A 13,915-nucleotide genomic window follows, 5' to 3' on the forward strand; every position below is an offset into this window, starting at 1 on the left:
ATAAATTCTAAGATATTTATTCCTATTTCTCCTCAACTGATCACAATGTTAGAAATATGGATTCATGTAAGTGGCTATGCATTTGCATGCTGACATTCCTCCAGGTCATGGGTCTTTCTAATTATCTCTCCTTACTGGAAAGAAAATCAACAACTGCTGAAATAAAGCTATGAAAGCTTTGGGAGCAGAAAAAAGCACGAGCTGGTGGAGAATGTGGGAGAAACAAGTAATATGAAGGACAGTCCGTGAAAAGTATTTTCCCCCTAATATGCAGAATCGAATGAAAGTAGTGACTATCAGACAAGGGGAAAAGAATAAGAGAGGAGGAGAGAGGAATTCTGAGGGGACAGTTCTGATCGAAATATGTGCATCCAAGAAAATACTGCACTGAAGCCCTCCCCCCTTTTTTGTAGTACTGGGGATTAAACCTGGGGCCCTCACACTAATCCACATATCCAGTCCTTTTTTTATCTTGAGACAGTTTCACTGAAGTCACCCAGGCTGACCTGGGCTTGATCCTGTGATCCTTTTGCCTCAGCCTTCCCATGTGTGGATGCACTACCACTCCTGCCCTGAAACCCAGTATTTTATAAAATTAATAGGCACGAAAACTATACTAGTGGTAAAAAAAAAAGAATCGTAAAACACTAACAGTGTATCTTCCAAAATCACCCAGTTCTCTCATTCCTATGAATGTAACTTTAATTGAGCAGACATTACTTTGCAGAACCTAAAACTAAAAAATGAAAACCCAAAGTCAAAGGAACCACAAAATTTTACCTCTAATGCCAAGGCAGTCTTGTCATAAGCACAGGGTACTCTTTTCTGGATTGCTTTTGCAAAGACAGGTCCATTCTGTGTAGAGGGCAAAGGGTTGATCGCTGCCCCAGGAGTACTGGAAACTGCAGGTAGAGGAGTTGTGGTCTGAGGTTGAGCGTATGCATGAGCAGGTTCTGGGATGCCGTAACTGTTGGAATTCCTATTGCCATGCTTTCCATGTGGCGAGGATCTCACAAGCTTTTCAACGTAAGGAACAGGAATCATTCCAACCCGGCCATCCTTGTTCCGGGCACTCCACCACTGTTCTTCAGGCTTCTCTATTATCACTAGGATCTCACCCTTTTTAAAGGGCAGGTCTTCGGCATCATTCCCAGGAAAATCATAGAGAGTCCGTACATATTCCATATTTTCTTCTGTTGTAGGCAGGTTGGGTGCTGAGACAGATCCCATGGGTGGACTTGGATACCTTAAGAGAGAAAGAAAATTACTCTGTGGAAAAATCTTACTCTGTACCAGTGTTTGTCAAACATAAGCCAGTACCCTTTATAATGAATTCTTTCTCTATTCACAGCAAAGTTTTGTCACACTGTACTTTCTGCAGTCTGGACTGTAACAAATTAATATTCTGAATATGGCTTTGTGAACTTGGTATCATATGCGTATGTACACACACCCCAACTGTTTTACCTGACTTGAATTTGTTTTTAAAATCTGAAGCAGGCTTAGTAGCTGCCTTCTGCTGGATCGTGTCATAACCACTGCACATGCTTCCTCCCAGGTCTAATCTACATTTCCCTAGGCACATAAAAACGACAGACGTCTGATTCCTCAGAATACAAAAACCAAAAGAGGCTTACTTGCTTCCCAGATTTAAAAACAACAACAACAACAAACAACCCTACATTTCATCTTGTACAAGAATTATCATCTATTAAATGAATATCTGTGAAAGTTTCATTGCAAAAATTACAGACAAGATCTCTAAAGCATTAGCCCAAGGGCACTGATGCCTTCACTGTGTTACAGACCAGTGTGTATTTTCTGAGTGACTCAGAATGTATTCCCTGGAGTCAGCTACAAAAGCAGAGTCCCAGCTGAGGGGCTCAGTAGCAGAGCATGTACAAGGCCTTGGGTTCAACCCCTACCACTATACATACATTTGCTCTCCAGAAACATTCCATGTGCAAAAGCAGTATAAGTTGCTTTTCATCTAAGAAATATTCTGAAAAGTTGTAAATACATAAAGTTTTGGAAAAAAACTATTTTACCTTACCCGTCCTTGGCTGGGCATGGTGGTGCACACCTGTAATCCCAGCACTTGGGTGGCTGAGGCAAGAGGATCACTGAAAATTTGAGGTCACAAAGTGAGTTCAAGGCCAGCATGAACTGCAGAGTGAAACTGTTTCAAAAAGGTAAAACAAACAAACAAAAAAAAACCAACCCCAAACTCACAAAACAACAACAAAACACTGCCTGTTCTTAATTTCTCTGAAGCACAGATTCTATACCAGATTAACAAACCCTGGGCTTCATCCAGAGTCTCTACCTCTTTAGGTGGTGGCTTCGCCAGCCGAACCATTACCAAAGCCTGACTTAGGACTGTTCTGAGAGAATGTGCTGGGAAGGACACGCCTATTTAATCACTGGTGGATGGTTCCAATTTATCTTCATTTAGCTAATGTCCATTTTCCTTCTTTCCTACCCCAGCAAAGATCTAAAAAAATTTGATATAACGAAGTGCCCTCCTGTGTTGAAGCATTTTGATTTAAAAAAAAAAAAGGCAGTTCTGGGCTGATGGTCATAGATCAGTGGTAGAGTACTTGCCTAGCATCCTAGCATGTAGCTCTGGGATAGAGCCCCAGCACCACGAAAGAAAAGGTTTTTTTTGGTACCAGGAATCAAACCCAGGGCCCTGTGCTTGCCAGGCTGATGATGCACCACTGAGGTACATCCCCAGCTGTTGGAGGGGACTATTTCATAGTTCCTCTCCTAAGGAAACTACTAATATCCTTCCCACATTCACTCTCCTCTCCCTTTGGCTCAATTTATGGTTTTCCTTTTTAAATTTATTTATTTTTGTTTTGTAGGGATTGAACCCAAGGCCTTCACACTAAGCTACGTCCTTGGTGTTTTTTATTTTTGTGATAAGGTCTCTCTACATTGCCCAGGCTGAGCTTGAACTTATGATCCTCCTGCTTCAGCCTCCCTAGGTGCTGGGACTACAGGCATGTGCCACCAACACTCGGCTGTTGATGGTTTTCTTAAAATAGAACCTTATATATACCTGTGGCAGTTTCTCTGCCTAGTATTACACTAAACTGTTTCTCCATGTTTCTCATAATGATTGTTTTCATGACAAAGTAACATCTGTGAGCCTATGCAACAAAGCACCTATGGATATTTAGTTTTTCTAATTCTCTCCAATCTAATCATTAGTATTATTAAAACTAATCTTTTTGAGCATTTTTCTTCTTTCTTTCTTGGTGATGGGGATTGAAACCATGGCCTCAAGTATGCTAAGCACATCCTCTACCACTATGCCACACCCTCAGTACGGGGCATATTTTCCCTACATTAGACTTTCTGTAAAGCTCAGATTCCCAGACCTGGAATTATCAGATTAAAGAACGCAAATATTTTTATGGCCCTTCATCCACTATATTACTTTGCAGCGGGTCCCTGGTGGTCTAGTGGCTAGGCTTCGGTGCTTTCACTACATTGCTTTGCAAATAGCAGCCTTCATAATTTAACAAAACTCTCATCTTTCTTTTTTTGTTTTTTGAAACAGGAACTCACTAGTAGTTCAGGTAGTTCAGGCTGGCCTTGCACTCACTACATAGCCCAGGCTGGCCTCGAACACAGTTATATTCCTACCTCAGCCTCCTGAGTGCTAGGATTATATTACCTTGCCCAGCTTTCTTTAATGCAAATAACAAGTTTTACAAAATCCTCAAAGGCCTCAGTTTTTTTCCTTCTTTTTTTTGAGGGTGGGTGGGTAGGCACTAAGGACTGAACACAAGGCTTTTCTATTGAGCTATACCCCCAGCCCTTTTTATCTTTCTTTTGAGACTGGGTCCCACAAAGTTGCTAAATTGCCCATGCTGGGCTCAAACTTTCAATCTTCCTGGCTCAGCTTCCCAGAGTTCTGGGATTACAGGCATGCGCAGTCACATCAGCCTGTCTTGTTTCTTATTAATCGAGGCAAATTGCACAGTATCAGTCCATCTAAAAAATGAACAGAAGTACTAGGAGTAGCAATAGTAATAAAAAATTAATAACTTATTATCTATGCCAAGCACCATTTACAGTCTATAAAAATATTAAGTTAATCCTCACAAAAATCCTGGCAGGTAGATTCCACTATCCCCATTTTGTAGCTGAGGAAGCCAAAGCAGAAATTAGATTTGCACCCAGGCAGTCTGGTTCTAGAGTCCTTGCTCATTAATTGTAAGCTAATCAGCCTTGGAGATAAATGCTGCCTCTTTGAGGTATAAATGAACTGATGTCATAAAGCATGTAAAATATTCACATCAATTACTGAAGAACAAATTAGTACACATGCCCACATACCCTTAAAGTGTATCCTTGTTTCTACTTCAAGAGCCACTGATATTCTTTGAATAGTTTGGTGAGTACTGTATAAATTTTAGACATTTTATGAAGGGCACAATCAGTTCTATGTCAGAGCTCATTGTAGGGTATTTTATTATAGTTCTTGCACAGTTAAAAATAGTTTTTCAGCCGGGGATGGTGGCATATACCTGTAATCCCAGCACTCAGGAGGCTGAGGCAGGCTGCCTGTCACAAGTTTGAGGTCAGCCTGAGCTACACAGTTCCACGCCACTGAACTACACAGAGAGACCCTGTCTCAAAAGACCAAAGCAGGGCCAGTGATATAGCTCAGTGGCACAGCGCCTGCTTGGCAAGTGAAAGATCCTGAATTCAATTCCCAGTACAAAAAAAACCAAAAACGAACAAAAATACCCCCCCAAAACAACAGCAGCAGCAGCAACAACAAAATAGACTCTTCACATTAACCCTCTACTCTCGGGGTATCACTTAATCTTCTAGAACAGTGGTGGCAAACCTACGGCATGTGTGTAGCAGCTCTAAATGGTTTGCCATCACTGCTCCAGGAAGTCCAAGTCATACCTCTTCCCCCACCTTCTGCATACAGTATCCCACTTTCATATTCCCAACCCATTTGGGTTCAGTTCAGCTTCTCATAGTCCTCTATGGTAAGAGGCTCTCCCTACCCTGTGCCATCCTGAGAAGTTTCTAAAAGTAAAACTGATCCTCAGCATGACAAAGAAAAAAAAAAGTGAAACTGATCATGACAATTCTTTTTAGAAACCTAGAAGGGGTCCCATTGTTAACCTCATTTACAAGGCCCAGGAGGCCCTTTACAGATCAGCTCCACCCTTTCCACCTAGCTTCCTGCCCATCACTCACATCAGTGACAACGCTGCACATTCCCCAGCAGGCACTGCCACCACCTCTTCCACCTCATATACTTGTTCTCATCTTTCAAGATCAGTTGAAAGAGCACCTCCTCTTTCAACCCTTCTCCAACCCTTAGGCACAGTTGGCCACCCTTCCTTTCTAGCTACCATGGCCTTTTATTTTAATTCTTTCAATAGACTGAGCTTCTCAAAGACAAAAACATGTTCTCTTTGCATTGTATAGCTGTTGTGTAGTTTTGGGCTTTGGAATACAATAGGCTTCAATACACAGAAACATTTCTCAATCCTCTCCTTTTTTTGAGACAGTCTTGATTTGCGCTTTCAAATATTTTTATTTATTTATTTATTTGGGGGGGCAGGTACCGGGGATCGAACTCAGGACCTTACGCTTGCCAGGCAGGTGCTTCTGCCACTCAGCTACATCCTCAGCCCGAGTTTTGAAATATTCTGAGTCAGCAATGTGTGTGTGGAGGAGGCATGGTAAGAGCCTGTTTAACGGGAGTGAGGGTCCCCATCAGGACTCTCAGATTAGACTAAGCAGTCTTGAGGGGGTCTCCTACAGCCACTTTACCATGAATGGAAACAGCCTTCTAATAACCAGACTTTAGCCAGGTGTGGTGGTGCATGCCTATAATCCCAGCACTTGGAAGGCTGAGGCAGGAGGATCATTGTGAGTTCAAGACCAGTCTGGGTTACAAAGTAAGCTCAAGACCAACCTGAACTTCAAGGAGACCTTGTCTTCAAAAAAAATACATACATACACACATACATACAAACCAACCAACAAACCAGACCTCACTCCTGTAATCCCAGTACCTCTGGGAGGCTGAGAAACAAGGATCACAAGTTTTAGCCTACTTTGGATAACAAACTCCAAGTAGCTCAGTGGTAGAAGGCTTCAGGTTTAATCCCTACTACGGCAAAATAAACTCAGTAACCAGTAAGCTCCCAGGTACATTTAAAGGACTACCCAACTCCATAAACCAAGTTCATATGATGTTCATGTCTGTTGTAACATGATTTTTCTCAAAAGGTCAATTCCCTTAAGTTTTTCTTTTTGGTAACAGAAATTGAACTCAGGATCTTGCACCTACTTGCCAAGCAGGCACTTATGCCAGTGAGCTATATCCCCAGCCAATTCCCTTAGTTTTAAACGATGCTTTTTGTCACAATTGTTTTTTTCCTAGCTTGCATTTATCTACACAAGCTAGAACTAGAAAATTCTAAAAGCAAAGTAAGCGATACAAAACACATTTTCAAGTTTCAAAACCAGGGAAAGCCAGGCCTGGTGACCTATGTCTATAATCCCAGCACCTGGGAGGCTCGGGCAGGAGGATCGTTGTGAGTTCAAGACAAGCCTGGGCTACAAAGTGAGCTCAAGGCCAACCTGAACTGCACAGCGAGACCCTGTCTCAAAAACAAAACAAAACAAAACAAAAAAAGGGAGAATGTATTTCCTATCTAAACAGTTCACCAGAAACCTTTTGAAAGACTGAAAACAGGCCCTATTAAGTAAAAAACACTAAAGCTTACTTGCTAGTAACTGCAATTTAACACCCACCCCACCTCCTGCCCCAAGGATCTTGTTATTGTTGCCCACACTAGCCTTGAAATCCTGGCCCAAATGATCCTCCTGCCTCAGCTTCCCAAGCAGTTTGGGACTATATACAGGTGAATGCCACCATGCCCAGCCTTAAATAAAATCATAAGAATGTATATATACTCAAATAAAACAAAAGTCAAAATCATCACAGGATTCCTATTTGTCAGTTGATTTGCGGCATTAAAATACTTCCACATGTACAAGGAGAATTTTTCAGGTTCACTCAAAAATCAATAAAAGCAAGGCTGGGGATATAGCTCAGCAGCACAGTGCCTGCCTGGCAAGCACAAGATTGTAAGTTCAATTGCTAGCACAAAAAAACCAAACCAAACCAAAACAAAAACCCAACAACAAAAAAACCAATAAAAGCCATCTGACACAGTACATTTCGGGATTAAATTTTAAATCCACCACAGCAACACTACAGATAAATACCCCGGGGGTCTAGCTCAATGGTCGAATGAATGCCTACCATGTATGAAGATAAATAAACTTCATAAATATACTAAATCAACATTGTTTCTTCCCTTTCCCATCATGCTCCCTACCTGTAAGCTTCAATTTTTATGTCCAAAACAGACACCTCCAAGTCAGCTCCACCGTCAGTCACCATAATTTTGTTCCTGGACCCACCAACAGTCTGAGGGCACACCACCTCTTCAAACTATTTCCTGCCAGAGAGCCCAAGTATTTTAAACAATATCAACTTCCTTACCTTGACCTATCTTCGAACTCTGCTCACAGGACCCTCTTTCTCAAGGCTCTTTCCCTCCCCTCAGCCCAAGCCCTCCCAAGGCTTGCTTCTTAGGTCTTAGCTTCATGCTCTCCTGGACCACACTACATCAGGCAGGTCATTTCTATTATATTCTCTCAACCTACGTTTATTCCCTTTACAGTATGCATTCATCTTGCACTTAGCTGTTTCTTCCATAAAAATAAAATTTCCATGGTGAAGAAATACATCTGTCACGTATCCTTCCCAGAATCTACGCTGGGAGATAATCTTCTTAAAAGTATGTAAGTGAAAATTAAAACTTAAGAAACATTCCAGGGGGTAGGGGAAGGTGCTACAATCATGAATTTCAGCCAAGCAAAATAAATTTTAAAATAAATTATTGCCTAAAGGACATAAAACCCTGGCTTTAAAATCCCAGTTAATAATGCCTAAATGTTTAACCACTGAATTTATCTCCTCTGGGATATAAGCATGAGCTGGGTTGGTGGCACAAGCCTATAATCCCAGCACTGGAGGCTGAAGCAGGAGAACTGCACTTGGAAATCAGCTTGGACTCCGCAGGCAAATCCTGTCTCTTTATTAAAAAAAAAAAAAAAAAAAAAGCCATTAAATTATCTGTGAAAGCTTGACTACCACAAGGTTTTTCTTTTTTGTGTGGTACTGGGATTGAACCCCAAGTACCACTGAACTTTGAGCAATGAGATGTGATCAAAATATATGGTGAATGTTAAAATTTCAAGTAATTATTGTAAAGGACACATTGTTTTAATCCCTCTCCAAACAACCTCCCTCCTACTTTCAACACACTTATCTCCCTTTTCTTGCTGCTTTCTGAAGCAGCTCTGAAGTCCTCTTCTGTGTATTTGGTTGTGCTATCTGGGCTATCTTAATGCCTGAATTGCTTTAAAATATTTATTTTTAATAGTCATTTTGACTTTGAGGAAGAGCCAGGAGTCCCATAGTGCCAGATCCAGTGTGGAAGGTGGATGAGGATGCACCAATGTTTTTATGAGCCTGTCTTACCATTGGGTACACTCAGCAGCAGCATTCACCATCCTTGTAAAGACATGAAAAAGGACTTCCAGAACGGCTTCTCACAGTGGGATACATATGTTGGAAGCAAAGGGGAATAGTTTGAGGGGGATTAAAGGCAATGTGTCCTTTACTGTAATATTTTAAAAGATTTAAACCTTTACTATACATTTTCATCATCCTGAGGACTTTTTTTTTTTTAATTTTAATCTGAGACACAGACTCCTTAAATTGCCCGGGCTGTCTCAGCTTCCTGAGTAGCTGGAATTACATGTACAGCTGTGCACCATCACCACACAATCATTAGCTTTCTATAATACATCAAGGCGAGCGTGGTGGTGCATGCCTGTAATCCCAGCATTTCTGGCAGGCTGAGGCAGGAGGATCATTGCGAGTTTAAGACCAGCCTGGGCTACAAAGTGAGCTCAAGGCCAGCCTGAACTGCATGGCAAGACCCTGTCTCAGAAAGACAAAAAAACAAACAAACAAAAAAAAAAAACAAATATAATATGCCAAACCTGACCTAGGAATTTCAGGCTTGGAAATGACATATCAAAAGATGTGGTATATATAATAATAAAAAAAAAAAAGCAGGATATTCTGGGTGTGGTGGCCCACCCAAGTAAGACTGAGGAAGGAAGAGCACTGTGAGTTCCAGGTCAGCCTGGGATACAGTGAGTTCAAGGCCAGGCTGTCTCAAAAAAAAAAAAAAGCAAACCAAACCAAACCAAACCAAACCAAGAAAAGATTCAGTATAGCCCAGTGTGGTGGCATATGCCTGTTATTCCAGCTACTCCAGAGGCTGACACAGGAGGACTGCAAGTTTGAGCCTAGCTCAGTGATCCCTGGGTTTAATCCCCAGAACAACAACAACAACAACACCTACGCTACAACAACTCAGTACAACAAGATAAATCTAGCCAGGATCCAATTCAACCAGTGCTGTGATCCTCCAGGGAAAATGAAAAAAACAACCCCCCACCCCAAAAGAGCAACCAGTCTGGGGCAGAAGACATGGTCCTGAGGACAAAGAATTAAAGCTAAATGTGAGGGGTAGGGTTTGAGACACCCCCCTTTTTTGCTTTTTTTTTTTTTTTTTCCGGTACCAGGAATCGAACTCACGACCTTGCGCTTGCCAGGCAAGCACTGTGCCGCTGAGCTAAATCCCCAGCCCACCCCTCTCCTTTGAGACAGGGTCTTTGTAGTTTAGGTTGGCCTTGAACTATGTAGTACAGGTGGCCTTTTTTTTTTTTTTGAGACAGGGTCTCCCTGTGCAGTTCAGGCTGACCTTGAGATCACTTATGTAGCCTAGGTTGGCCTCGAACTCACAACGATCCTTCTGCCTCAGCCTCCCAAGTGCTTAGATCACAGGCATGCACCATCACGCCCGGCTCAGATGGCCTTGCATTCTCTGTGAACCTCCTGCCTCAGCCTCCCGAGTACTGCGATTACGTGCACCACCGTGCCCAGGGACTAGCAGCAACAAACAGGATTCACAGGTGGAGACAACAGCCCAAGCAAAGGTATAAATAGGTGAGGGTGGCTACCAGAAGAGGAGGCAGCCTAGTAGAGGCACACTGAAGGAGAGGAGACAAAAACAAGTTACATTTGGTATCTCAGAAGACACACATGGGATAATCTGGGGGGGATAATCTGGACTTGCGGATCGTGGGAAGCTACTACATACCCCTTTGCCCTCCTCTAGAAGGGGGATCAGTCCATTAATTCACTTCCTGAAACAGGAGTATTAACATACCTGTCACTTCAACGTGAGCACATGCCTTGCATATAGCATGGCTTAATAAAAGCCTGAAATTAATTACATAATTCACTTTCACAAATTAGAGTAATTTAGTTTTTAGTTTAACATATTACCAATCTCATTACAGTGGCTTCTAATTTTCTCCAACCTGGAATTACACTGCACTCTCAAAGTCGACTGCACCTACCAGTAGTTGTTAAGACCTGCAAGTTTCACCAATCAGATTCTTGGTGTTCTAGTACTTGATTACTTGATTCATAGTCACTTCACCCCCCTTTTTAAACTCCAGTTAACAAATAAATAAAATAAACTCCAGTTAGCTCACAACTGTTAATCTTAGTCATTGTACTGTTATGACTATTTCTGCGCTATCTCTACTTCACCGAAGCAACTCTTAGGCTTCCAACTGCTGTCCTTACTTATGGTAGCTTTATTCATTTGCTTACTTATTTTCTCGTGGTGCTGGGGATAGAACCCAGGGCCTTATGCATGCTAGCTAGGCAAGCATCCTATCACTGAATTACACAGCCCCTTCAGCTTTAATGTTTAAAGTTCAGAGTAAAACCTCATTAGCAAATCTATTAAGTAAAAAACAGCTTACCTTGAAAAGTCTACATCAATGCTGATTAATTAAATATTTTAAAAAAGAAACTAGGCAGTAAAATACCTTTTTTTTTTGGTTTTTCTCCGGTACCAGGAACCGAACTCACGACCTTGCGCATGCCAGGCAGGCGCTTTTGCCGCTGAGCTAAATCCCCAGCCCCAAAATACCTTTTATTTAAGCAATTCTAGGCCTGGGATGTAGCTCAGTGGTAGAATGACTGCCTAGCACTTGGTAGGCCTTGCAAAAATAAGAAATTTTGGTTCCTCACCACCTCAAAAACAAGTAATTTTTTTAAATCCCAGGTTATCTTTCAGCTCATATTTGGTATAATTTAAATAGAATTTTGTGAGAAAATATTCATTAAGCCAAAGCAAATAAAATAATCCATTTTACCTGGGAAAGAATGCTTGATGATCAGTGTCACTCTGGAGTCTTAATTTTATTTTTTTGGTATTAATTAAAAAATGTTAATAAGCCATTAGATAGACTTAATACAAAAAATATATCTGAAAACGAACTAGTATAAAATAATGATTAAATGCCACTGTGTCTTGGTAATTAACCAAATTTTATCTCTACCATTTTAATGGTCCATGGGGGAGGGGGAGATACAAATTTTCCTTAAAATATCCTAATTGAAGCCAATATATCTTTTTTTCTTGGTAATGAATGTATAGTTAAAGAGGTGAGAGGTGTCTGGCTGCTTCAAACTTGGCATCAGAATATCAATACTGTAAATAATTCTGATACTTCAGATAAAGGTTGTGTTTCTAAACGTTACATCATTTTCACCTGGCAACTGTTCCAAGTAGCGCTTAACCTGCAGTTGAGATATCTGCGTAAGAATCAAAAACCTCCAACGGTGTGCAAACTTGTGTGTACGTGAATTTTCGGGAATGGTGGGAGGAGACATGCCACGGCTATCTTTAGAGCCTCCAGCAAGTCTAATAATCCCAAAATGGGTTATTTAAAAAACAAAACAAAAAAACCGCAGCAACAAATCTCTGCCTTAGTATCGCGGCACGCTAAACTGACAAAAGAAAAAAGCGTGCATCTGAACTGTGCAATCACTGTTAAACAGGATCCTCGTATCCAGAGACCCAGATACTGACATAAACCAATCCTTCGGAATGCCTTCTGTTCCAGATCGAGGGAAATGGTTCATCCCACACTCTCAAGCCGGGTTTTGCACCGACCCCCGCCCGTCCCCTCCTCAGCGGTCGTGCAGTTTGCGCGTTACCTGGGCGCCGGCTCGATTAGGGTGGTGGTGTCTAGGTAGTGGATCTTGTAGAACTCCAGCAAGGCCGGCAAGTGGTCAAATTCCTGGTCTCCGATCTTAAAACGGCGGTTAGGCAGAGAGTTGATGATATAGTGGGAGACTCGCGAGTTCTCTGACACCGACAGCACGTAGTCCCCAGGGCAGGTGGAGGAGTCGCGGACCAGGAACATGCCATGGCGCTGGCCTTGGAGCCGGGTCTGCGCCTCCTGGCGAGACACCGGCCCCATATACCAGGCGGAGCGGTCCGAGGAGTCGAACCTGGCGGAGGACATGGTATCGGGTCCGGGCGGTGGCTGCTCTCGCCCGTTCTGGAAGACTTGGCGGGTTGCTCCGAGGTTGTGATAGGGCCTCTAGGCACACCTCGAGGCGCGCTTAGCGGGACGGACCAGCACCTTCCTCTGGGCTCCGGGCCCGCAGCATCCTCTGCCGGCGCGCGCCTGCTCTGGGGCTGCCTCACGGAGACAGCCGGCCCAAGAAATGCGGGGCAGAGCCCAAGGGTCTCAGCGGGAGAAGCTGAGCCACAGCGGAGGCCGCCCAGGGGATCGCAGGCTGCCCGGCGTATCCGGGTAGCTCCAGTAACTGCCCGGCTGGAAAATGCAGGCTCCGCAGCCCCACGGATCTGCACCGAGCCCTCTGTCAGACGAAGCTCCGGCCTCCTAGAAGCGTCGCGCCTCTGGGGTGCTTTTGCCCAGCCGGTTCCCAATAGCCACAGCAACAAAATGGCGGACGCGGGACAAGCTGCCGGCCACCTCCCCCTCTGCTCAGCGCTCTCCGTCTGCGCACGCGCGAGGTCCCGCCTCTCGGCGGCCGCCGGGGTCCTCCCCGTGACGTTGATCCACGCAGCCAATCAGGAGCACGATCGCGACGATCTGGGCGTGCGCTGCTCCCGCCTGCTCCCGCGTTCCGGGAGGAGGCTAAGGAGGCGGTGGCGTTGGGCACTCCCTTCCTGGGCCACACTGCGCCACCGGGGGCGCTGCGGCCGCCCGGTCTCAGTACTGGCAGGAAAACAGCTGGGGCCGAGAGAGGGAGCTTCGTTTGGAAAACCTGCTTCTGGGAACAAAGCGTAAAGTGCAAGCTGAACCGCGGGCCAGGGAGGCGTGGCACTGAGGTGACCTGGTTGGCGGAGGGAGACCGCATGGAGGATAGGTTCCACTGGGCTCAAGTGGTTCAGGAAAGGGGTGACCCTGGGGACTGAGGTGACCACCGAAGGACCTTTGGATGGCTAGGTGACCCGAGGGGCTGGTGAAGATTCGGTGGACCAGAGTAAATGGTATAGGAAGTCTACAGTCTGGGATAATCTGGCCAACTTAGGTGCTGAATTGCTGCTGTAAAATGCAAACGCTTCTTGCCTCTCGGGCGTGGCGTCTCGCCTGCTCCGGACTCTACCTGCTTCTCCCAGTTAATTTCCTCCATTCCACCCTGCTTATTCAACTAGGCCAAGCCCTCCTAGCATATTTTCTCCCTCCCGCCCTCGCCTGAATGTGTTCTGAGAAAGGGGGATCTTGTGTGTCACGTTCCCCTTTGTCTTGTCTTCCTTGCTCAATGTATGCCCCTGAGTGGACGCTCAAATATTTGTTAAATGAATGGCTACTGTGAAAAATCAAGCCACTGGTACCTGATTGTTGGTAATAACATACCCCAATTGGATAAACAAGA

The 13,915-nt window shown here is 43.9% G+C and overlaps 1 protein-coding gene across 1 annotated transcript in view; it reads right to left on the reverse strand.

The window, feature by feature from the left end:
* Positions 1-13,046, reverse strand: part of Crkl (v-crk avian sarcoma virus CT10 oncogene homolog-like) — a 30,351-nt gene extending 17,305 nt beyond the window's left edge. Inside the window, exons 1-2 of the mRNA XM_005391834.2 lie at positions 12,221-13,046; positions 781-1,246 (exon numbers count right to left, since the gene is read on the reverse strand). Of these exons, the coding sequence (XP_005391891.1) occupies positions 781-1,246; positions 12,221-12,531 (777 nt within the window). The 5' untranslated portion in view covers positions 12,532-13,046. The remainder of the gene's footprint in view (positions 1-780; positions 1,247-12,220) is intronic.
* Positions 13,047-13,915: the final 869 nt, after the last annotated feature.

Source organism: Chinchilla lanigera, unplaced genomic scaffold (assembly GCF_000276665.1).
Source record: "Chinchilla lanigera isolate Chin_1 unplaced genomic scaffold, ChiLan1.0 scaffold00041, whole genome shotgun sequence".
Taxonomy (NCBI): domain Eukaryota; kingdom Metazoa; phylum Chordata; class Mammalia; order Rodentia; family Chinchillidae; genus Chinchilla; species Chinchilla lanigera.